The sequence below is a fragment of the Abramis brama genome, assembly GCF_963993115.1.
Source record: "Abramis brama genome assembly, chromosome: 22".
Taxonomy (NCBI): domain Eukaryota; kingdom Metazoa; phylum Chordata; class Actinopteri; order Cypriniformes; family Leuciscidae; genus Abramis; species Abramis brama.
The window spans coordinates 8,099,808-8,124,957 of record NC_139984.1 but is presented as its reverse complement, the minus strand read 5'-3'; the positions used below and the strand labels follow the sequence as shown (position 1 = coordinate 8,124,957).

Below are 25,150 nucleotides of genomic sequence, written 5' to 3'. Positions count from 1 at the left end.
TAACGCCCCCTATGCGCCCTTTTGCAATATCGCATTACTATCTCACTCACTATAGTAAAACAGTGTGTACTGTGTAGTTTTGAGTAAGTATAACTCATGGTGTAAAGTATTTGAGTAAATGTTATCACTTAAGTATCTTTTTGGCAACTCAAGTGCTAGTTAGTTCAAATTCTAACTTTATAACTCGCTATTGCGAATTAATCACTCAATTCTGAGAAAAAAGGCAGAAGTGCAATATGCAAATGCAATTATGAGGAAAAAGGGTCAGAATTGTGAGATAAAAAGTCGCAATTACTTTTTTTATGTTCTGTGGAGGCGGATACAAGCTTCCATATTACTCCGATACATTATGAGTAGTAATGCAATTACATTTTGAAAGGCCTTTTCTGTAGCAGTTTATTTCTGCTACAGATTTATTTCTAAGATGAGGAAAAGACTGCAGCTGAAACCAGCATGTCAGTGCAAGTAGGCTGTTTAACTATACTTACCATTATTCTATATCTGTTATATCTGGAAGAGGCCTTTTAGAAGGATATTGGTTTACTTATGTCCTTTTTGAGCACTTGAGCTTAACTGAGACTTGAGGGCCTGTAGATGTTTAAGAGGCTGCTGTGTCAATTGCAATATTGAGGTGTTCGGTTTTATGTCGAATTTAAAAAATAAAATATGTGATCGCTCTCCTCACAAATCAACTGTTTAGCATTTTCACTGGCATGTCTCGTAGGTGTCGAGGACAAGTGCGTCTCTGAGCCTACATTCAGTCCTAGTAAAACACTTAAGCACTGTTAAAATCAGGCGCTCGAAGACTTTTACTCAAGTCGTATTGAAACTGGTGACTTGACGTGGAGTCATTTTCAGTGTGTGTGAGGTATTTTCAGGTACTCTTTACACCTCTGATAGCACTCCTTTGCAACTACTTCTTATAAAACCGCTCTTATGTAAGTTGTCGCATTCAAATCAATGGGAAGACAATGAATTTGCTCAACTGAAACATTTCAAACCTGATTTTCTTAAAATTTTATTTCTAAATGCAAATGATTAAAAAAAAAAAAACTGTAAGCTTTAAATAAATCAGTATCACTAAATGGTTTAGATCCCTAATGTACAGCCCAGAATCCTTTGAGACATCAGCTATAAAAAGGAAAAAGCCTGAAGTGGGAGGTTAAACACAATTCAGCCCACTTCAACGTTCAGTGTGTGCTTTAGTTGAGCACAGAATATTCAAACAGAATAAAGCCGGGCAGATACACGCATATACAATGAAGACATGGCAACCTGGAGACGGACGTGCACTCATTTGACACAAACATTCATATTCTTACATATACAAACATACATACAATCTGTCCAATGTACAAAACAGTCGCTGAAGACAGGACGCTTATTAGACAACCATTTTGTTTGGGGCTAAGAAGTGTGGAGGGGGAAGAATAACATCAAATATCATAGTTATAGAGTCCTTTTAGAAATCCCATCTCAAATTTTTAGCTTGATGTGACCAGAAAACTCTTAACCCCAAACTTAGCGATGACAGGAAATGACATCTTGTTCCCGAAGTCTTTCCATTGATCTCTCGTGGTTTGTCTGACATGATGTCCCAGTATCAGTCTGATACGGCCGATGACTGTACTAGGACATGAATGCTAGGCTCCCTGCTCTGAAGTCTCCTGGGCTGTTGACTGACGTCCACTCTTCTACAGGTTTCTATAACAGCAGACAGCCATTTTTTTTGCCCCGTTTCCTGGCTTGCAGCGCAGCCCTGGTGGCCATTTCAAAGACCTCTCTCACGCCATCTTTCGTCTTGGCTGAGCACTCTAAATAACCAAAGGCGTTGATGCGGTTGGACATGTCGCGCCCTTCCTCTGCCTTCACGGGCTCCTAAATGAAGATATAATTCAAAAGGTATTACAAGCATGTCCAGGCGACTAGCCAATATCAACACGTTTATACTGAAGGAATGCAATACATAACATTTTTGTCATTATATATGCCCATTCACAATCATGTCGATTCATTCCAGTAATCTTCCATTAAAGACAAATCAGACGTTAGGCAGAATATTCAAGCTTACAATGAAAATGGATGTGATTTACACTGTCCAGCTCATAAAAGTATCAAAAAAGTGTTTTATAATCTAGAAACTGGCCGTACTTTAAACACACTGGAGTTTAGCAGTGTGTATTAGCATTCAATTTTGTTGTATAGCTTGGACATTCTGAGATCATCTTATGTTTTTGAGCAGAAAGTCAGTCGTCCTACAGGTTTGTAAAGACATGAAGGTGAATCTCTGACAAAACTATTGCTTTTAAGAATGAGTAAAAAAAGGCCCTGCCTGTTTCATTTTGGCAAGTTCCCTTCGTGTGTGATCATCATTTCGGAGATCCTTTTTGTTGCCAACAAGGATGATGGGAACATTTGGACAGAAATGCTTCACTTCTGGTGTCCACTTTTCTGGAATATTCTCTGTGATGAATTTAAGGAGAGAGTGATCATTTCAAATGAACTTTAACCTTATTTTAAAACCATGACAAGCATTTAATGGCTTAACAGAGTAAAACATTTCACCTGGTTTCACAGACCAGGTTTAGGCCTTAGTTCAATTAGGACATTCAAGTAGCTTTTATAAACATTACCTGTGTGCATCTTGAGACAAAACAGTGGCACTAACATATTTTAAGATATGCTAATGAACGTTACTTTCAGTTAAAACAGCGCAAACATGCATTTCAGTCTGGGACTAGACTTAAGCCTTGTCTGTGAAACCAGGGGTATATCTTGTTGAAACAGAACTATCACACTTAAGTTTACATCCTTAACTTGGTTTACATTTTCCAGAAAGTTAATAAAAACAAAACCGCAAATGAAACACCTCTATCTTTTCCTGTTACGTCAGCAATGTACTCAAGTGCAAAACTGTTTACTTTTTGATGCAAAGACCAGAGGAAAACCTGACCGTTCTTGAAAATGCAGTTCTTTCACATTGCTGATTTTTGATAGTCAGCATTTTGCTGTATATATAAACACACTCAATATGTTAATCACATGCCAAGCAAAGACCTAAACATTAAAGTCACCATGAAATCAAAATCATTTATCCGTGCACATTATTGTTTTAAATTCATGTGCCTTATAACCTCCCTCTTTGAACAACATCTCTTCTGCTTACTGGTGATGTGGGCGGGGCAATAACCTGTCACTCACAGGAGATCCACCAATAGCAAACCACAAACCATCCAATCAATTACCAATGGACAAATTCAAGCCCCGCCCTACATGTTTTCTTGGAGAAGACACGTCACTCAACCAGGGGTGTGAAGTAACGAATTACAAATACTCACGTTACTGTAATTAAGTAGTTTTTTTCAGAAACTGTACTTTTTTGAGTAGTTTAAAAATTGTGTAATTTTACTTTTACTTGAGTACATTTTAAGTGATGTATCGGTACTTTTACTCCGCTTTTCCTTCTGTTTGTGGTCATGCTTGTTTTAATTTTATTTTTATCCATCAACGTAATTGAGTAATCGTTCTCGTGACTGTCATCAAATCAAATGAAGCATAGAAAACTTTAACCGCCTATTCCTGCTGTTACTCGTGACTGCTGTGGAAGTGCATTCTTCAAGCATCAGTTCAATCCAGATATCAGCGTCTTCCTCTAATATGCTAAGGTACCTTTCATTTGATATGTATATAGGCTGGCCTGTCTACAGGGCCTGACATTTGGTGTGAGGTTGGGGGTATTGCGTGACGAGTTCATAATGCGGTGAATTCCCGTTCCCATTTACTTCACAATCACATATAGAGAGACGCGCGTCACGATCTGTGCACTGCCACGTCTCGCGCTCGCCATGCAGCCAGATTCAGTATCAGTGAACCATCACTTTATGAACCATGGCGTTAACCTGAACTGCGTTTCTGTCAGTGCGTTACTACAGCTCGTTAATAAACAACGTTTTTGTGATTGATCCATTTCATACAATCCGTCTTCATTTGGCAAGTGCACTTGCGCAAAAACATTTTTCATGTTCAACTTTTGTTTTTTTGTGTGTGGATGTTGCTGATAAAACAGCTTCGCTGAGACTACAAGGAATCATGCATTTGTTTGTGTGTGTGTTTGTTTCTTATGTAAAAGTTTCCCGGATATAACTTCCCTATTTAAAGCACAATTTTCCTTACAAATTATATTATCTGCATTACAATGTGAGTAAATGTAGCCGTGCAAAATGTAAGGGATGATGCCACCCTTCTAGATCAATGTGCATTTACGTTTAATTTGTAACATATTTAATGGAATGGAATTACAGTGTAATTAGTGTTGGCTCACTATCTTAGCCTTTTTCAGTGCATTAGGTGAGGTAATCTGATAATGTTAGTGATTCTCATTTATCAAAACACTAAAACTGGTACCATTTTGGAGAGAAATTAGGTATTTTTTAACCTCTCTATTTAACCCATCTCATGGTGTGTGACGCTGAACTATCGTATGAGTTTCTAAAGGTTTTTGAATTCTTTGCACAGTTATGAACATTGATATTTTATGTGCAACAATAGCATGCTCACGCTCAGTGGCCTTTCGCCTAATTTTAAATGCATTTTTTTTTTTCAAATAATATGATTTAATTGGTGATGAATGTACTGATTTGATGCATTTTAAAAAGATGGATGATAGATATTCTTCAATCTTTCTAACAAAGAACAAAATATAATGTGAATTACAGTATGTACAATGTTTTTATTTATTTATGAATTGTAGTGCACAGTTGTTTATTATAAGGGGGTAGAATCCGCAGCTCAGTACTCACTACTCACGAGTACTTTTAAATAAGCTACTTTTTTGGACAAGTACTTTTTACTCTACTCACACAACATTTTTTGGAATGTAATGGTACTTTAACATGAGTATGTTTTTTCAGTACTCTTTCCACCACTGCACTCGACACAATAGGGAAGAGAATACTATCACATATTCCGTTTCATGACAACTTTATAAGAGAAACTGCTATCTCAAATTCATGCTAAATGTTTATTTTTAATCTTTTAATTCTATTTAAATCTTTTTAATCTTGTGCAAAATGAAGAATCCATGTCCATCGCCGATGTGCATCGCATATGCATAATGTTTTTTTTTCTTCTTCACACATTTAGATATTTAAATTGAATAAAACGGCAATAATAAAAAGAATTAGCTAGGTTAGCTGATTACCTTAAAAGTGCATAGATATCGCCGTTAACACTTTCTCAGACAAGCGGATGCCATGAGACCTGTTTTCAAGTTTGTTCATGTGATGTTCGACATTAAGTCTATTGCTGCATCTTTAACTTTGTCACTTTGAAGTAAAAAACTGTGAAGTGAAGATTTCATGAACCAATTCATTAGAATGTTTTATTTATTATTACCTGACTGGTTTTACCACTATGATTGACATATTTAAGGTTACGGTGAAACAGAAGTAGCGACAGATCTTTCTTCTGTTTTGTGATGTATATCTGTGTAAAATGGATTAGCAAAAAAAAAAAAGAAAAAAAAAGTAGGGCAGGACTTGATTTTGTCCATGGGGTTCAATCTACTCTGCTCTGATTGGTCAGATGACTCAGTCTGTTGTGATTTGGTCTACTCTGCTCTGATTGGTCAGATGACCCAGTCTGTTGTGATTGGTCTACACTGCTCTGATTGGTCAGATTACCCATAGATATACATAATAAAGGCTAGATGTCTTACGGCGGAGTCTCTAACGTCATCACTGGCGGCCATCTTGTCACAGGCAAGCTTTCTGGCGGGCTCTGTGGTACCTGATGTAAGGTGAGTGATCTGCACGAACACAAATACTCTTATCTCACTGAAATCTTGACGGATTGGTTTCTTACAAATGTTATTAACGTGGCAATAATTCTGGATGCTTGAACATGTTGAAATTGCAGCTTTTATTTTTGAAAAATTACTTAATCGTGCAGCATAGTTGTGCATCACGGCTACTTGCGCAAGTTATCAAGGCTGAGACCACAATCGAGCTGTTCAATTATATAGGTTTTACTGACAACAATAACGATTTTATGACAACTAATCTTTTGTCTAAATTACAATCTTTGTGGATGTGGTTGTAGTTATTAGCTGGCTAATAACAAGAAGCTGTGAGTGTGGTTGTATTTATTAATAATTCAAATTATTTTATTATAATAGTAATATTCATGTTATAAAAGTGTATATATATATATATATATATATATATATATATATATATATATATATATATATATATATATATATATCATGTTGCCATTCTGTACACTGAGTTTTAGTAGCCTATATATTGATTTAACATAAATAACAAACACCTTGTGCGTGTGTATATTCATTGCACCTATCTGTTCTGTTCAATGTTATTTTCATATGGAAGTCCATGGTTATAATTATTCATAAGTATGCAGTGTCATAACTACATCTCTGACGTTTATAACAAACCAAACCATTTGAAAATCGGTAGAAAATTGAGCAAGTTATGGTTATTTAAAAAGTACATGCACCATTAAAACACAATGCTACGAGTGAGCGAGATGACTGTGGCAAGATGGCCGCCAGGTGCGGACGTCGACCTCCATTGGCCAGCAGCGCGGACGAGACATCTAGCCTTTATTATGTATATCTATGAGATTACCCAGTCTGTTGTGATTTGGTCTACTCTCCTCTGGTTGGTTTAGATGACCCAGTCTGTTGTGATTGGTCTAATTTCAGCTTCGGATCTTCCTCAGCACTTGATACACAGTGATACGAGCAATAATAATGGCATTGTTTGCGGGCAGTCAATGAAGACCATAGGCTGGCATTGTAGAAATGTATTACTAACCTATAACATTTTGATTAAATTATAAGGTCACTTTTGTTTTTTACAAAAAATGAAACATATGGATGTGGATGAAAACAGATTGGGTCAATTTCTATTTCATGCCGAATTAACTTTTTTCACCATTTGGAATTGAAGTGCGATGAATTGGCTGGTAAAATCTAGGCTAGTTGTTTGTGAGGAAGTCTCACCCAAGGAATCAGGGCTGTCGATGGAAAAGCACATAAGAATGACATCTGTGTCAGGGTAGGAGAGGGGTCTTAACCGATCATAGTCCTCCTGTCCAGCAGTATCCCATAAGGCAAGCTCTACCTATAAGAGGAAAGATATTGGTACATGAACAAAACTTCGCCACCAATAACTGTGAATCTTATTCTGTATATATCTATACAACTTTGCTACAAGTATAACTTACACCAATGTAACCACATCTATGCAATGGGGCAGGACCATATATTGAATATTCTTGCTGGTGATGTATTATAAATATCATCCAAGATTAAAATTTTAGTATCAAAAATGGCATTATAGCTAGAATTCATGTGAATCAGTACAAAATGTCTGTGAAATGAAACGCAGATGTTTCCTTGAAAACACTGATTCAAAGATGTGTTTGTCGTCACTCAGTCTAATTGCATTTTTTCACATATTAAAATATTTTACTAAAAATATAAGTAAATATTGGCGTTTATTACCATGACTTGCTGTCTTAGTGTATATAAATGAAAATAATTAACTATTATTCTTCCAATTGTTTAAAAACTGTGGAAAACATGCCTTTATTATTTAATATTAAATACTTAATTTTACTTCTTGCATTAAAAATATATTTGGCTACAACAATGTCCAATGTCACAAAATACACAAGCAAATCAATTTTATGAATAAACGTGAAGCCATTTGCAGCTTTCATACCTGTTTTCCATCAACCTCAATGTCTGCAACATAGTTCTCAAACACAGTGGGCACGTAGACTTCAGGAAACTGATCTTTACTGAAAACAATAAGCAAACAGGTCTTTCCACAGGCTCCATCGCCCACTATGACGAGTTTCTTACGAATGGCAGCCATCTGCCGAGGAGAGACAGAGACAAGGACAGACACAATGTAAACTTCACTGATTCAAAGCATTTTGAGAGCAAATTGAAAAGCAGCTGTTTAAAGTGGAGAAGTAGTTTATATTTAAAGTGACAGACAGAGATAGATATCTAGATATCTAGATAGATAGATAGATAGATAGATAGATAGATATCTGTGAATCACTTCTATACAGGAACCGGAAACACAGCTGCGGAAGTATCATTTGACCGGAAGTTGCACTATATCTGTGTCGCTATGTGGTAAAGAAAGAAAGAAAAAAATAAAACTTTCCACAAATACTGACCAAACGACAAAGGACATAATCATAAAACATCCGATTAACGAGGATTTACGTATATTACTGCGTGTGAAGATCGATATATTCACGATGGGAACGCGTCCTGTCGCGAGGCCTGTGTTTCCGCCGCACCCGCGCCATCAAAACATTCATTCACAAACATATACATTCATAAAATAATACATCATAAAACGTCAACAAACACCTACATGTATATACTAACATGGAAAATAAGTTTTTTTCATATTAAAAATATAGTTTCGCACAATAAGCGATTAATCTAAAGTGGAATTGGTTGGTTAGCCACTAGCCGACATTCATCAGAAAGAAACTGTTTTAAATAAACCTGAAGTAATAATCGGCACATCATTACATAATGGTACAAAGCTTTCATAGTGTATAACATTATTTTATGAACACATATCTCACGATAATCTTTTAGAAAAACTGTAAGTTAAGCGAAATGGCAAAGACTTTGCTGTAAGCAGATTAGACTGGTCAAATAGAAATAATATTTGCTCTAATCTACTGAAACACTGATTTCAACAATGTCATAAGAGTTTAAACTCGGGATTAGACTACGTGGATTAAACTAATCGGTTCATATTTTCTCGTTAATTCATCTTATGTAGCTAGGCTGAGTTTAAACGCATAGAAGAAAGCAGATCGGCTTCATATTAAATCGAATCATAATCATCTGAACTATTTTAACTAGTTTGTTCAAACTAGCTGAGATGAATCATCAGCATAAATGATGCAACTCGCGTGAAAAAAATATATATTTACAGTCACGGCGAGTTTCAGGCCGTTGAAATCCTACAGTGAAAAATCCACGATCTCACCATTTCCTCACCAAACGCCTTTTATTTTCGTCAACTTCATGTATTTACACAAAAACATTTAAAATAGTTACCGTTTTCTTTTTGTTGTGGTGCGGGGAAGTGTCGGCTTTCCTGTCTTTTCCTGGCTGATTTTAAAGTCCGCCCATCTTCAGTCCTGCCACGAAACAACACCCGCCCATACAATCACACAGCTTCATCAAGAACTGTGACGAGATAACACAACCCTCTTCCACTACACACACTTTCGTTTATGTCCAGGCCCTGATTTTTATTTAACCTTTTCTTTTTGTTGAAAAGGAGGTCCATTATTTCCATCACCGTGCCCCTAATAAAGGGTTTTTCACTTAGCAAGAGAAAACAGTCATTCACTCCACACGTTTATTTCCACCTCAGAATAAAGTGATTAGAGGTATGCAAATGTTCATGACAGTTCTGAGGAAAAACAAAAATACAGGATATTTATAAAATCAAATTAGTTTTCTGAAAAATTAGCACTAAGATTTGTTGAGAAACAAAATTTGTCCCCCATTAACGAATGGTTAAATGACACACACAAAAAAAGCTTAAAAAAGTTTTCTAAAAACTCCACAGGGCCAACATGCTCATAGTTGAAGAAGCAAATAACAAACGTTTAACTATGTTAATTAAAATAGATTTGATACTAATTTGCCAAGTCATGTCTGTCAGAGAGAATGTTTTTTGACTGTGTGAATATTGCTTGATTGCCCTACTGGATTATGGTCTTCTGGTGATATGATTATTATGAATGTGTGCACTGGTCGTGTCAGTTTTTAGAAGGCTAATAAGACATTCATTTTTCCTTCTTTGGGTGTGTAGGACCATCATGTGGAAATCAAGGAAAACTCAAAAGTCCAGCAGGGACAAAATAGGCCACTTGCTTGCTCTATGTGCATGGCAAACTGAACCGCAACCACCAACCACCGATTCTGTATGTGTACAATATGTGCACCACACCACAGATGTTGTATCTAAATGTATGAAATTTTAATGGTAACATCTTTTTATTTTAGCACAATAAATACAATATATTTAGAATATTAGAAAACAATAACCACAAAACATATACAATCTCCCACTTGTATAAAATGTCTTCATATAAACACTATAAACATATCAGTGTACGAACACCTTGATACAGTATCACCCGATCTGGGGGCTGTTTATGAATTTCTCAGCTTTTATCTGCATAGGCTGATATAATTATTTGACACATAATACAAATTCATTCACTTAGTGCATATTCATTCACAGAATTCAGCCAGCATTCACTTAATGCAGAATAAGTCTAGTATTCCTTAAGTTATTCACTTCACTTTGTACATTTAGAACAAACACAATTAAAGCAACATTGCTTTTTCCTTCACAGTGCAAAATCAAGCAGTCCGACATGCACTGCATTGATAAAATAAATAAATAAATCCTTCAAAAATCCTTTTTTTTTATCCTTCACAATGTCACAGCAAATTAAGTTGCGTACTGAAGTCTGGTAACTTTTTCATTCCAGCTCTGGGATCCTGGTTAATGGAGAGCATTAGTTTGTCCACAAGCCTCGGGTCCCAAACACTGCGCAATTTGGACCAGAAATTGAGATTAGTCCAGTTCTAGATCTAGTTCTAGAAAATGAAAGTCAAACATCATATCATCATATCAAATTAAAAAGATATTCAAATAACAAATACTGCCAAAATAGATGGGAATGGTGCAAGCTGACTAAAGTAGCAAGATAATGTTCCTGTGCTTACCATGCATCAAATGCAAGTTCTTCGGAGGTGTCACTACTAAGAGATTGATCACATGTGTCCTGTGAGCTGAAGGAGCTTAACATAACAGGTTTCTTTGCCTTGCGTCTGATCTGGAACGCCATCGACACCATCACTTTTTATTTTAAATCACAAAACACACATACAAAATGAATTATTAGATGCACATACACTACCGTTCAAGTGTTCAGGGTGGTAAGATTAAACAAATGTTTTAATGTCTCTTTTGCACACCAAGGCTGCATTTATTTGATCAAAAATACAGTAAAATTCCGTAATAAACAGTAATACTGTCAAATATGATTACAATTTTAAAATAACTGTTTTCTATGTAAATATATTGTAAACTGTAATTTATTCCTGTGATCAAACTGTGATTTATTCCTCACCCAGCAGCAGCAGGAGGCTGGAGATCACGGCAGTGACGGCGGTGACGCTCAGCTGTAACACTGCTGTTCTTCTGAGCACATGGCAGTCTGCAGAAACATCACAGTCACACACACGAACCAACAGGCTCTGGAGTGAAACCTGGCCCCGGCTGTCGGAGATCTTAAGGGTGAGTTCATGATCGCCCGCACGTACAGCGCTCTCTTTGATCAGTCTCACAGTTGTGCCTGGGAGGAAATCAGAACATGTGTTACACTGGAAAATGAACATGGTACCTTATACGATATTATATTCCGCTGTTAAACATGATTATTTAAAAAACATCTTTAAAGGTTTATAAGTTTCCTATGGAGAAAATGAATGCCGTTTTTACTTCTAAAACCCGACTATTGCGCTTTATTACAATTTTAAACAAGATGAGTATTTTTCTGATACCATAGTTAGAATGAAGCCTCCATTCCCCCTCAACATCTCCCATCAGCTCAAAGTGGACTGACGGGCCGTACTGGTCTGGGTCCACAGCTGTGATCTCAGTATTCTTCTCAGACAGACACATGCCCAATTTTTTGGCCCCCAGCAGCGGTCCAGTCTTCAGTCTCTCCACATGTTTCACGATCTCCCGTGTATCAGGACTGGTGATGAGAAAGGATGCTGATGTGGAGCTGGACATTCCTCTTGAGTCTCGTACTTTCCACAGTCCGTGTGTGGGACGTCCTGTGATTTCACAGTAGAAGAAGGGCTCCTCGTTCTCCACAGTGACTGTCAGGCTCAAGTTGGAACTTTCTTCATAATTCAAAGGCTGCACGGGGGAGAAAATCACATTATGAGTCACATAACTGAAATCAAATATTTTAAGCATTCAAAAACATGTTTTGTGCCAACCCAGTAACATTCAAAATATTTGGGGGCTTACTAGCATACGTAAAAATACCAAAACACATTATTTACAGGTAATACTCCTGTACTTTGGGAAAGAGAAAAAGAAACTGCACAAAAATGATCACAGTGATAGTTGAAACAGAAATAATATACTTTAAATGAATATACTTATACTGTAAGTGTATATAAATATACTTATTATTATTTAAATTTATATTAGATGCAACTAGCTGAACTTTGTGCTTTTTTTACCCATTCTTTTCACATGGGCAGGATGATAAAACATTGTTTTAAAAAAGACATCATTCCCAGAAGGATTAAATTATTTATTTTTATTATTATTTTTAAAGGGGAAAATGCCACGGCATAACAGGGTTGAAATAAAAGTGCAGGGATGAAGACAAATTCTGCCAAAGAATTTAGTCAAAAACTACACAGACAACAAAAGCATGGTATTCATTTTAATAAAAGCAAAATGTAAGTAGAAGCTGATTTTTCTTAATTTAACCCATTAAAATGTAATGGTGATGGCTGATTTTCCAATAAAAAAAAAAAAAAACATTTTAAAAACAATTTTGTTGGTAAGTGATAGGGACAAATATTGAAGAAAATGCAGGGTAATAATCTTTTTGGTTCAGGTGCATAGAGCCAGAATAAAAGGTCAGCTGTGCACACTGAATTGAATCCAGACTAGAAAAGAATATTTTATTTTATAAAAAAAAAAAAAAGTGCAATAGGGACACAGATGTTTTTCCTGACAATGAGCCGAATCCAGTCTTACCTCCGTGATGGTTATGACTCCATCATTGGTGTCAGGATCAGTCTGAATCTTGAAGTGTCGTGCTTTTTCACCCTGGAGAGAGTATCGTGCTCTCCACGCTGCAGATCCTCTGCTGTCTTTATCTGTCACCTGCAGTCGATAAACCGGTTCTCCGCTCTTCTGCGCTTTCAACCATGAAGAGTCCTGTGGGACAAAAGTCATCAAACATATTTTTATCTTAAGTGGCTATTGTCTCAAAAACAACCCTCATCAAAAACAGGTCAAACTGCATAACTTGACTGCAATTGACAATAACATCTGAAAGCTTTACACATGGTTGACTTACTGCTGTCTCGGTGAATTCTGGTAGATGGTTGTTTTTGTCGATGATATTCAGTATGACAGTGCTAGTACTGGAGAGTTGCACCTTCTCCCCATGATCCTTTGCTTCAACCAGAATAGTGTATTTTTGGCTCTCCTACAATGGAAAAGGAATATAAAGTTGAATACTGTATCTCTCACTACCAAAAGTGTGAACACGCCTGATTGAATTTATGCATCACTTGATCTTTGACCTTTTGATCTAAAAGGCTAGTATGCATGGGAACTCTTTTAATACTGTTTAAAAGCATCCCAGAGCAAGAATCTACGTTAAATGAGCAATTATATGTGCAACAGGAGAGAAACTGTGTACGTGATACCTCATAATCCAGGCATCCCTTGAAATATATCGTCCCTGTCGATTGTGCTTCAGCTTGATCAATGAAGAACTCAGTATTGGAGGTTTGGGGAGAGACTGAAACGATTCTCAGGGTAAACAACGAGTTTGCTGAGCCAAACTGGTCCTTGTCGGTTGCCAGCACTGTGACCAAACGCTCACCTTTGGGCAAGACAATACAGAGCTGAACATGGGAAACGTACACCTAGGAAACCAGTTGGTTTAAACACGTTTTGTGTATCAGTACCTTGTGGTGTCGATTCATCTATTGTGATTTCATACACTTCCTTGTTGAAAACAGGAGCGTGGTCATTAACATCCTGAATCACAATATCTACGGCAACGTTTGTGTTTTCATTAGTTAGTCTGACCTGCAAGTCAACAAAATAACAGTAAGTATAAATTAAATATGAATGAATTTAACATGGCACATCACTATTGTTAAGGCCCTTTCACAATTACAGATTTTTAGAACTATATCTTGTCTTTATAGTTATTGTCCTTGTTGTGAACGGGCCTTAGACTTACTGTTAGCTTCTTGTACTCCTCATAGTCAACTTTTCCAAGAGCATAAACCGATCCGTTGGATTTGACAGAGATAATTCCCTTGGGATCTTTGTCAATGCCCTGTCCATGGATGAAGTATTCTTCCATAGATGATCTCCTCTCAATATTTAACTAAGAGAAAAAAAGGTGTAAACATTCAGAGGACAAACTCTGAGTCTGAAATCTGTGCTCATCAGTTGCTTATCAGTTGATATTCTGCTATAAAGTGGCCGATTACTACAGAAAGTGTTCAATATCACATACATCTCCCAGTTTATATGGGAAAGGCCCACTGTGCTCCTCTTCCATGTAGAATGAATCCACAATCCAGGCTCGCTTTTTGCGTAGGTTTTGTTTTGATGCGTTTGCGCACTGAATACAGACACTCTGGAAAAGAACATATTACACAAAGTTACAATTTACATTTCAAAATAATAATAACATTTTTTATAAAGTCTTTATAAAAGTTTTATAAACTAAAAGTTATAAAATGTATATATTTTTTTATTTTTATAAAACTTTATAGCCTAAAGTTTTTTTATATATATATATATATATATATTTGTTTTACCTGTTAGCTATCCTGTTCTGGTGGTTATGATGCAACTTGTAGCCAATAATTAGATTGTTTGTACAAGATTTGAACTCAAATTATTTTGAAAGCTTTTCTGGTATAATTTCAACATTCTTTCCATATCTGCAACTATTAATCGTTTCCAGTTTATTGTGGCCCCCCCAAAAAAGTATTTGCACACTTAAGCATGTCTGAAATTGGGTAATTATACTTAGTAACTAAAACCAAAACTATAGGCCTATATATTTTTGTTACTTTAAATAAAATTAATGTTAGCTTAAATAAAATAAAAAACTAAAATCTAGTTGCCAAAAAATATATATATTTTCATTTAGTACTAAAACAACTAAAACTGAAATGAAAAATGAATAAAAATAGAGATTTTTTTTAAAAACTACTAAAAATGTCAAAATTACTTAAATGTTATCTAAAATGAAAACTGGACATATATAAATAAAAACTAATTCAAAATATTACTGAAAACTATAATAGTATTTCAATGATACTAAAGTAACACAGGTCTGAATTGTATTGTTTTAAATGACAAAATATGTAAATATCCAATAATTCAAGTAGAATAAAGAGTTATTTCTTTAAATCCATAGGTTTTAGATGCGCAGAGAAGTGCATTTAATATTAAGTAAAACATTTCATTCATTTGAAAACTCTGTTGATAATATGTTAAAAAATCACTTGTTACTTACTGCCACAAGGAAAACGATCACAACAGCCTTCATTTTATGCAGCGGGAATGGTCTGTCGCTCAGATTCAGGATCTTCTTGCTTTAGTTGTTCTAAGTGCATGTGAGGCAAGATGACTTTGGTTCCTCCTTAAATAGAGGATGATTTAAAAACATTTCTCTGGAAATCCATTTGAAGTAGAACCCTATTGTTGAAGTGCATTTCTAAGGAACTGTTTAATAGCCCTTACATTGCGGAACAAAGCAATAAACACAAGATGTTCCGGTTTGAGTTAAATGGAAAAAAAATTAGGTCATACATTTTATCAACATTTTTATATCCTTCCAAGCAAATAAACCTGTCTTTGACATAAAGACTTTGACTTCTCAACCAGAGTACACCCAGATAGCAAACATACGTCGATTCAATGTCAGTTTGCACTTTCATTCTTACAGAAGAGTGATTTTCTTTTCAATTAATTCTACAACATAAATATGCATAGGTCACACCATAAATATTTTGTTAAACCAAATCAACTTTACTGGTACTTTGTGGTTAACTACATTATTTAAAATCGGGAAGACTAATTTACTAATAAGGTACGTGCATTCAATAAAATAGAAAATCTTAACTCAAAAACAATAGCTTACTGAGCCTAATGTTGTTTTTGTAAGAGTTCGATTTTAAAATCTAAATTCAAAACAAATAGTTACATTTGCTTTGTTTGTAGGCTAGGCTACTCCAAACATTATGACAAGTTTACAGGTAAAATATGGTTTCACCACTGTATAGAAGTATAGAAACCAGTGTTGCCACTAGACTGGGTGGACAATCTCCAGCCCAAAAGCTCACCAAAACCCGCACAAAATGTTAACTGCCAAAATAACGTGATGGAATTTTATTGCCATGTCAATCCAGATTGATAAGGCCAATTTTTCAACAGGGCAAATACTAGTGCAAAGTGCAAAAAGTGTCCAATATAAGTGATAGGAATGCAGCGTATTAGCAGGCATTACACACACGTGTACACACCATGACAGCCAAAAATGTGTCACTCATTGATTGATGCATGCCTACTGTAATACAATCTGACAGGAAAAAAATAACAACAATGCGCAACCTTTATGTTGCGCTTTAACTTCAGACAGAACCACAGTACGTCTTTCGTGAAGAACATATTGTAGAACATAATGCAGAACACAGTCAAAACTAATCAAGTCCAGCAGCTGTCAAGGATGAGTAGGCCTACCAGAGTACAGTACTGGACGGTTTAATATGACCTGATGCTGGACAGGAGTAGTGTACTCTCATACTCAGTTTCGATTTTGATTTAATAATTCAATTGTGCTCTGATTTCAGAGCCTTCTCATCATCTCCCTCCACAGGTGTAATACGCATTTTGAAAGTTGGTCAGTCACCCACTCATCACTGTGTTGGCTAACTTATATTTAGGCCACTTTGGCATTGCGATCGCTTGAGACGCACGTTCAAATTCGCTAAAAACCCCATCACTCATGATGAGCCACAACGTCTCACCATCATAAAAGACGGTAAATTGATTGACAGGTCGTACTACAGTGGCCGAGAAGTGCAAAACAAACCACAATTCTGAAAACAAAACAACAAATTTATAAACGCAATGGAAAGACTAAAAACAAATTAACAAGTTAGAAAAGTCTGACTTGTCGTTGTGTTTTCTGACTTGTTAATTTGTTTTCAGATTTGTCGTTGTGTTGTCTGATTTGTTATTTTGTTTTCGGAAATGTTATTGTGTTTTCTAACTTGTTCATTTGTTTTTAGACATTCCATTTGAGTTTACAAATTTGTTTTGTGTTCGGAATTGTGGTTTGTTTTGCACTTCTCGGCCACCGTAGAGTCATCTGTATTATAGATAAAAATAATTGTATTAGCTGCATTCTCGTTTTGGTATGGAAGCCCGTTTCAGAAAGTTTCTCATAATAATGACTTAGTATCTCATAATAATGAGAAATTTTCTCATAAGAATGAGATAATAATGCATTTACATGGCCTTGACCAGCGGATGTTGCTAGCGTGGCACTCCCTTCTGCTCCACTGCTTTGTGCATGCATAGAAGTGCGAGAAATAAGTAATTATTACGAGATGTTAAAGGCTGATTTATACTTCTGTGTCGGACCTACGCCGGAGCCTCTACGCTGTAACGCGTTGGTTTTCATTTATAGTTCTGCGTCGTTGTCCGCGTTGACGCGCAATTACACTTGAAGAGGGAGCATGTGAAACCCGAGGGAGCGGTCCTAGCAGACCAATCACAGCCCTTGCGTCTGCGTAGAGTTGATGCATTGTTACATTTTTGGAGAGGTGCACGTCAGGGTACGCCGAAGGGTACGCGCTACACACAGCCTACGACGTAGCTACGGCGTGAGTTCGACGCAGAAGTATAAATTGGGCTTAAGTCATTATTCTGAGAAAGTTTCTCATTATTATGAGATGTTAAGTCATTATTTCGAGAAAGTTTCTCATTATTATGAGATACTAAGTCATAATTATGAGAAATCTTATTATCTTTAGAGGCCTCCTCACTAGCAGCTGTATTGACAATATAGTAGAACAAACCAACCTCTATGCCAAACAGTGTGATCCTAGCAAACCACTCAAAGTCACTGAGGAGATTGTCACCAAGTACAACAAAAGGATGGGAGGGGTTTATCTACTAGACTCCCTCATTGTCCTCTACAGAACAAAGATTCAATCCAAAAAGTGGTGTCTTCCACATGTTTGATCTTGCTGTTGTTGAGGCCTGGCTCCTCTACCGGAGAGACAGCAGAGACTGGCATCCCCCCAAAGGATGTGATTAGCCTTGCAAAATTCAAAGCTGAAGTGGCAGGATGTCTATGTATGGAGAGGAAGGCCTTGAAGAGAAGAGGGAGACCATCACAGCACATTGAGGAAGAACAGCCTGAGAAGTGTCCAAAAACCCCTGTAGAACCACGACCATCAACGCTGGTTCGCTTTGATCAGACAAGTTATTGGCCTGTTTGGATTGAAAGAAAGGGGAGATGCAAATACCCAGGTTGTTTTCTGTTGAGAGGAATTGCTTCCTCAACTTTCACAAGCAGTGAGGTGCCATTAGTGAGGAAGGAGACTTTGTGTGTACATGCAGGTCCTTGTGTGTGTATGCGCATGCTTGTTAGGATAAGGTTCATATTAGGATAAGGTTATGGTGACTGTTAATGTTTTACCTTGAAACAACACTGATTGTAATGTTTTGATATGATAACTTGATATTATGGTTTGTAGTACTTGCCTGAGGGCAACAGCTGGATAATAAATGTTACTTTTTATTAAATATGAAATCTGTAATTCATTAAAAACTTGATAAATCTGTTTGTTCAAGTGTTTAGCTAAAGAAATTTATGTTTTCAATAAATATATTATTTTTTTCTTCATGAAAATGTCACGTTTCAATTTGTCCATTGTGGTACAATGTTGCATTGAGGCAACAAACTTTTAATTAATAAATAAATTTAAACGTAATGATAATGTTTATTGATATTGTTATAGTGTCCAATTTTAAGCAAGAGAAACATAACAATTATTTTTTTTCCTCACTGATATCATATTGCGTACCACAGAGGGTTAAGTCATAATAATGAGAAAGTTTCTCATAATTATGACTTAGTATCTCATAATAATGAGAAATTTTCTCATAATAATGACTTATTTTCTCGCACTTCTACGCATGCGCAAAGCAGTGGAGTAGAAGGGAGTGCCACGCTAGCGACATCCGCTGGTCAAAGCCGTGTAAATGCATCACAGCAAACATGGCACACTCTGCAAAACTATGAAGATATGAAGTGCAATCTGTAGTATCATTAAATAACATCAATTAAAAATCATCAGTATATCTTCCATACTTTTCCATGCGCACGAAAAGGTGTGTAAGTGGAATGTAGAAGCTTGCTAGCGTGGCACTCCCTTCTGCTCCACTGCTTTGCGCATGCGTAGAAGTGCAAGAAAATAAGTCATTATTACAAGAAAGCTTATCATTATTATGAGATGTTAAGTCATTATTGTTCGGCGTAGTCGACGTGTCGACTGATTGGGATCCCTACTAAGACGCCACTAGTCCAGTGCCTAGACAAAAGCCTCCTGATCTTCCTGCAATTTGAGCAAATAGGACAGGGCTTAGGCCAGGAGAGTCACTGCTGTTCCACAGGACAACTGGGAAGCCTACCTTTCGTTGGAAGGAAAATGCTGCGGAAGCCACATCCTGCCCGAAGGAGGTAACGTGGAGAAACACATATGGACTGAGCAACTTAGCGAGCAGTACAACATATGGCAAGTCACTGAGGTGGCTCCAGCCTATAACAGGGGGGGGACGCAACTTGTCAGTGACGGCAGAGCAGGCTCTGCCAAGGGAAGACACGGGCTCACCACAGGGAGTCAAAACCGTGGAAGAATACACATATGGGATCGCCGTAGGGATCACAACATATGGGCCCCACCTAACACAAGTTACACAAGCATACAAGTGATAGGTCCAGCATCGGACGCTCTGCCACGTCCAATACCGACGGGGTGAGGAGGAACTCAACAGGGTTTGAAGAGGGAACTCAACTAGAGCAAAAAGGCGCACTTATCCAATCCAAAGGAGGGGAATGGCGCAGCAAGCTGACACTACAAATCGGGCTAAGGTGAAGCTGACTTCGTGTGAAGGGAGCCCACGGAAGCAACTGGCTCGACACATTCTTGCTGGTGCACATTGTGTCAACACAATGTGCTGGTGTTGCCCAGCCCACAGCTCTTAATCTGTCAGCGAGGCACTCGTGTCAACGCCCAGGAAGGAGCTACACTCTTTTTTTGGAGGAGCTCACAACCCAGGTGGGCACGGTGCACCTTGGGAATTTCACCAAGATGATGGCAACTCTAATCTTTTAGTGGGCCAACCTCTGCATGGAAACCGCCTTCCCTTCTGCTGGTTTCCAAAACATTCCGAAACAGATTTCTCCGGTTCGGTGCGGGTGCCAATGGTGAAAGGTGCGGGTGCCTGAGAAGTCTCAGAGGAATGAGTCAGGAAGGCTGTCTAGGGAACGAGGTCCTAGTTGGGCCATTATGGGGCAACTAAAAGAACCTCCATGTTTAAGGGAATAAACAAATGGCAAGGGGACAAGATCAGAGCAACAACAGGTGTAACTGTGCAGCCCCGAAGATATCCCGGACAGCTGGAATGCCTGGGGATGGAGTCTCCACTCTCTTCGGCAACAGGCTGTCCAACAAGTGGAAGAAGCGATCTCAGAAGCTTCTGACTCCAGAGGAGGAGGTGGCGAGTTGTGACATGCGAGGGAAGCGTATGAGCAACGGTCGCTGTACTGGACAGTGCATCTTGCTGAGCAGCGGCATCAAGCAAGGAAACTGCTAACAACTCGAGGCAATTGAATGCCAATGCAGTGTGAGGTATGCCCACGCCCTCCTTACTGCATGCCCGTTATACGTGGCCCCTGAACTAGTGTTTTGTAGACTCTTCTGTTCTAGGAGCGATTAGCCGGAGAAACAAAAGGTCTGTGTGACACTTGAGGGATAACCTCGTAACCCTTAGCCGCACCTCCATCAAAACTACTAAGGCGGTTTCTGGCAGAGAAAGGTGCCATCCACGACCTAGTTAGCTCCTCATGCACTTCAGGGAAGAAAGGTACTGGGGCGGCGGGCTGAGGCAGCCCGGCCCGCCCCGAGAAACCAATCATCCAACCGATCCAACCCATCGGCGGCCCTTTTCAGCATAGCTGACATCTAAGGATCTGGCTCAGGCAGCGCTACTTTCCCAGAGGGAGGCAACGGAGCAGAGTCATCATCTCCAGAGCACAGCTCTCCCTCCGATGCTGCGATGGACATCCTGTCCTCTGGAGGGGCCCCGAACGAAACGGCTGGTCGGTCCACTACAGAGGGACCAGCACGTACCTCGGGGAGCTCCACCGGTTGTGGTGTGAAGGAGGAGTGAGGGATCCACAGGGCTTTGCCTGGCGGATTTCCCCTCATCGTAATCCTCAGATCACCCAAACCATGCGGCACTCCAGGCTTCCCCTGGGAAGTTGACCCAGAGGGAGCTCTAGAGCGGGGCATAGGAGTGGGGACTCCACCTTCATGTTTAACGAAGGCGAGTCTCGATCTTAACACCGAGATGACCATGTTCCCACAACAAAACCGGCAACAAAACACTCTTTATAAAAATATTGTTAAAACAGCAGTTGAGAGCTTCCATAGCTCGCGATCACCGCTGCAATAGGCTAAATGCCGCGCACTTCCGTTCTGATGCTTCCGGACTCTTCAGCCAGCTTTAGTACTTCCGGTTCGCGTTAACGTTTGCTGCAGCCATGTCGTTTTTTACGCGATCGCTTCAGGACCTGCCGAGTATGACGGCAAACGATGTACATCGGATCATCCAGGCCACATCGAAGACACCAATATCAAAAAAGGACAAAGGTTTTAAATTGTATGTGTCCAGCTATATAAACAACTACGAAGGCAAGTTAACAAGCCTCTGTTTTGAGTTTACAAAAAAATTATACATGCTAGCTCCTTGGCTCTTTACTAGCCAAAGTTATCACAGTGAGGAAGCAACGTTAATAATGTTAGCAGAGTGATAGGTTAACATCATGAATATTTTGTGTTTCTGAAATGCAATACCCTAATCTCTATGTTAATCACAGTTTCAAACAAGGAGAGATCTATGAGGAAAAGCCAGAAGCCTCACTGTCTGAGTGTAAGGGAAAGTCATCCTGCAGGTTCAGTGCAGGTTCAGTTCAGGTTCAAAGAAACAGGTTCCTTTTTTGTCAAAATGAAGTTTCTGTAAGTCATATCATTGCTGTGAATTAGATCCAGATAAACACCACCATTGCACTGAATCATATGGTATCATGTGAAATATGAATACAGGGTGTGCAAGAAAGAATGTAAAATTAATGACTCCCACAGAAGCTAGATTTTGTTAAGAGTTCTTATAATTTCTTCATTAATTATTCTGCACTGCTATTTTAAAATGAGTAAAGTGAAATTAATAATGATCCATTACATTTGACATAGTCAACTATAAGCTAAATAAATTGTAACAATCCCTGTATCACTTTACACATTTTAAAGTTCACTAACAGATTTTCACTAACAGAAGTTCACAAATTTAATGTGTAAAAGGCTGTCTCTTTTTAATTGCAGTAGTAGCCGGTACATTTTTCTAACAAATATTTGTTGTTGTAACAGATTGTGCTGAGGGATTCAAAGCCAGTGGTGTTACTGAGATGCCAGTGTACCTGTGTGGCAGGTACAGCCTTGTGCAGTCATGTGGCAGCTCTACTGTACCAGACGGCGCACTACTCCCAGCTGAGGCTTACATCAGTTCCCCCAGTGTTCAGCTGCACAGAAACTGAACAAAAGTGGCACAAACCAAGGACCATGGTAGCAAGCCTTTTAATGTCTCTTTCATTTTGTGTATTTATAACTCTTGCATGTTTCTCAAACATGTTTTTATTTTGATGCAGGGTATTAAACCTGGTCCAGTTAATGACATGGTCATTATATCAGCCAGGCCAAAAGAAAGGAGACTTGCAGAAGGAATCAGGTATGTGTTGTTATCTATACTAAACACACACAACAAATCCATTTGCACACATACATTTACGCACCCTCAGAAGTACTTACTTGCTCAACCCTTGTGCATCAATTAAAGGGATACTCCACTTTAAAATGAAAATTCTGTCATCATATACTCACCCTCATGTTGTTTCAAACCTGTATGAATTTCTTTCTTCTGCTGAACACAAAGGAAGATATTTAGAAGAATGTCAGTAACCAGACAGTTTCTGGTCTCATTGACTTCCATAGTATATTTTTTTCCTACTATGGAAGTCAATGAGACCAGAAACTGTCTGGTTACTGACATTCTTCTAAATATCTTCCTTTGTGTTCAGCAGAAGAAAGAAATTCATACAGGTTTGAAACAACATGAGGGTGAGTATATGATGACAGAATTTTCATTTTAAAGTGGAGTATCCCTTTAAAAAAAGTTACACATAGGTGATAGGTCCATGGTGGACAAAAATGTCTGTGTCAAAAAAAAAAAAAATGAAGCTTGAGAGTACAGACTTAAGTGTGGTCTCATTTAAAAGTAAAAGAAAAAAAAGTTTAAAAAAGTGAAACCAAAAAAAGCTATAGAGGTTTAAGTTTAGGAAATTGATTTATGAACATTATTTATATAAACTATAAATTTTATATAAACTATATATTTTATACATCGATATTCAATATATGATACAATAATGCTTAAAGTGTGTAAAATAAACTTAAATTATCTTAAAAATATATTTAAAATTATATAACCTACATACATGTTTCACGTTATTTTTGTGACAAGAAAACATCCCTACAACTTCTGACAGTGAACATCAGTGTTTTACAGTAGCATAAGAAGTGTTATTATAACATCAGTGTAAACCACGGGTAGGCCTACATTAGGGTTATTTAACAACACAAACTGAATAATCAAATGTAAAAATAAAACACTGCTTAGTTTTCACTGTAGGAATTAAATATATACTGATTCTTATTAAAGCTACTAAAGTTATTCAGCCAAGAGTGAGTGATTTTCTCTTTGTCTTTTGTTCATGACCGCAGTTATTGCAAGCCATTGCGATATGCATATTGCGATATACATTTGTGATCTGTCACACGCACAAAACTCATTGCCTTTGCACATGTACTTCTTAATTCTAACACATTTGTTTGTCTTTTTTTCACAGAAGCAATTTGTATAAAGGAGTTAACTGCCCTCTGCCAGACATCTCCACTCTGAAAGTTCAGGAGGCGTTCCATGGACTTAGTGCAGACGAAGCTCCCATGATCACAGCAATGGCTATCTCCAGTGATGTACCTCTGGTTGAGTCCATGTTCGGTCCGGTGCAGGAGGGAAGTGTGCTTTCCTATCAGCTACCAATAAGGACACTCCCCAGTACCTGCCCACACACAGATGCCCCTTCTCCCCCACAGCTGCCACTCTCGGATTACAGACTGGGACCCCCTACCTGTGCATTTGTGTTTTCTGAACATCAGCACCATCATCTGGCATCCCTTGCGACATCTTTTGAGATGGCACACAAAATTGAAAAAAGCACGCGAGAGCAGAGTTCCTGCGTTGAGTGGCACCAACTAAAGAGGTGCCGCATCACCTCTACTAAATTCAGGGAAGTTTGCCACACCAGGGGGGAAAGCTCTGCTGAATACCTGGCAAAAAGGCTTCTGGGATCTTGCCATCAGACTGCTGACATGCGCCGGGGTCTTGCCCTGGAGCCTGTAGCAGTAGAGGAGTACTGCAAGGTGAGGGAAGTCAACCACTACCCATGTGGGTTCCTGATCCACCCTGACTCACCATGGATGGGGTCAACACCTGATGGGATTGTGTACGATCCTGAGGGGCAGCCAGTGTTTGGCCTGTTAGAAATTAAATGCCCAAATGTAACTAGCTATGTGGACTGCCCTTACGTTATGATAAAGGACGGTACACATGCACTGAGGTGAACCCATCCTTATTATTGGCAGGTCCAGGGACAAATGTTGATTTCTGGGTGTGACTGGTGTGACTTTGTCATTTACACAGAAGATGACATGTTCATTCAGAGAATTCCCCGTGACATGCAAGTCATACAAATCATTAAAGAAAAAGTTGACTATTTCTTTTTTTATTTCTTCCTCAATGCCTTCTTGGCCAATTAATAACTTGTATTTGACAGTGTGTTACGACCCTAT

At 38.1% G+C, this 25,150-nt stretch overlaps 3 protein-coding genes across 4 annotated transcripts in view; 1 reads left to right on the top strand and 2 right to left on the bottom strand.

Moving 5' to 3' along the window:
* Nucleotides 1-1,000: 1,000 nt before the first annotated feature.
* On the bottom strand, nucleotides 1,001-9,260 carry rhoac (ras homolog gene family, member Ac). The gene is made up of 5 exons (XM_084099572.1): nucleotides 9,128-9,260; nucleotides 7,752-7,907; nucleotides 7,028-7,148; nucleotides 2,333-2,463; nucleotides 1,001-1,878 (listed from the first exon to the last, which is right to left on the bottom strand). Exons 2-5 carry the CDS (start codon nucleotides 7,905-7,907, stop codon nucleotides 1,705-1,707), a joined length of 582 nt encoding a protein of 193 aa, XP_083955698.1. The 5' UTR covers nucleotides 9,128-9,260; the 3' UTR covers nucleotides 1,001-1,704.
* Nucleotides 8,678-25,150, top strand: LOC311073156 (uncharacterized protein; the record flags this gene model as incomplete). Its single annotated transcript, XM_084098638.1, has 5 exons — nucleotides 8,678-8,694; nucleotides 11,231-11,393; nucleotides 22,613-22,807; nucleotides 22,891-22,970; nucleotides 24,148-25,150. 5 exons carry the CDS (start codon nucleotides 8,678-8,680, stop codon nucleotides 24,920-24,922), a joined length of 1,230 nt encoding a protein of 409 aa, XP_083954764.1. The 3' UTR covers nucleotides 24,923-25,150.
* Nucleotides 10,057-25,150, bottom strand: part of LOC311073772 (cadherin-like protein 26) — a 36,692-nt gene continuing 21,598 nt past the window's right edge. Inside the window, exons 2-12 of one of the 2 annotated variants that reach the window (XM_084099718.1) lie at nucleotides 15,406-15,531; nucleotides 14,392-14,514; nucleotides 14,110-14,259; nucleotides 13,829-13,952; nucleotides 13,565-13,743; nucleotides 13,210-13,341; nucleotides 12,885-13,067; nucleotides 11,660-12,023; nucleotides 11,227-11,451; nucleotides 10,820-10,952; nucleotides 10,057-10,640 (exon numbers count right to left, since the gene is read on the bottom strand). In XM_084099718.1, the coding sequence (XP_083955844.1) occupies nucleotides 10,532-10,640; nucleotides 10,820-10,952; nucleotides 11,227-11,451; nucleotides 11,660-12,023; nucleotides 12,885-13,067; nucleotides 13,210-13,341; nucleotides 13,565-13,743; nucleotides 13,829-13,952; nucleotides 14,110-14,259; nucleotides 14,392-14,514; nucleotides 15,406-15,438 (1,755 nt within the window). In that variant the 5' untranslated portion in view covers nucleotides 15,439-15,531 and the 3' untranslated portion in view covers nucleotides 10,057-10,531. Of the gene's footprint in view, nucleotides 10,691-10,819; nucleotides 10,953-11,226; nucleotides 11,452-11,659; nucleotides 12,024-12,884; nucleotides 13,068-13,209; nucleotides 13,342-13,564; nucleotides 13,744-13,828; nucleotides 13,953-14,109; nucleotides 14,260-14,391; nucleotides 14,515-15,405; nucleotides 15,532-25,150 lie in introns of both variants that reach the window. The other variant, XM_084099719.1, reaches the window with a different exon arrangement.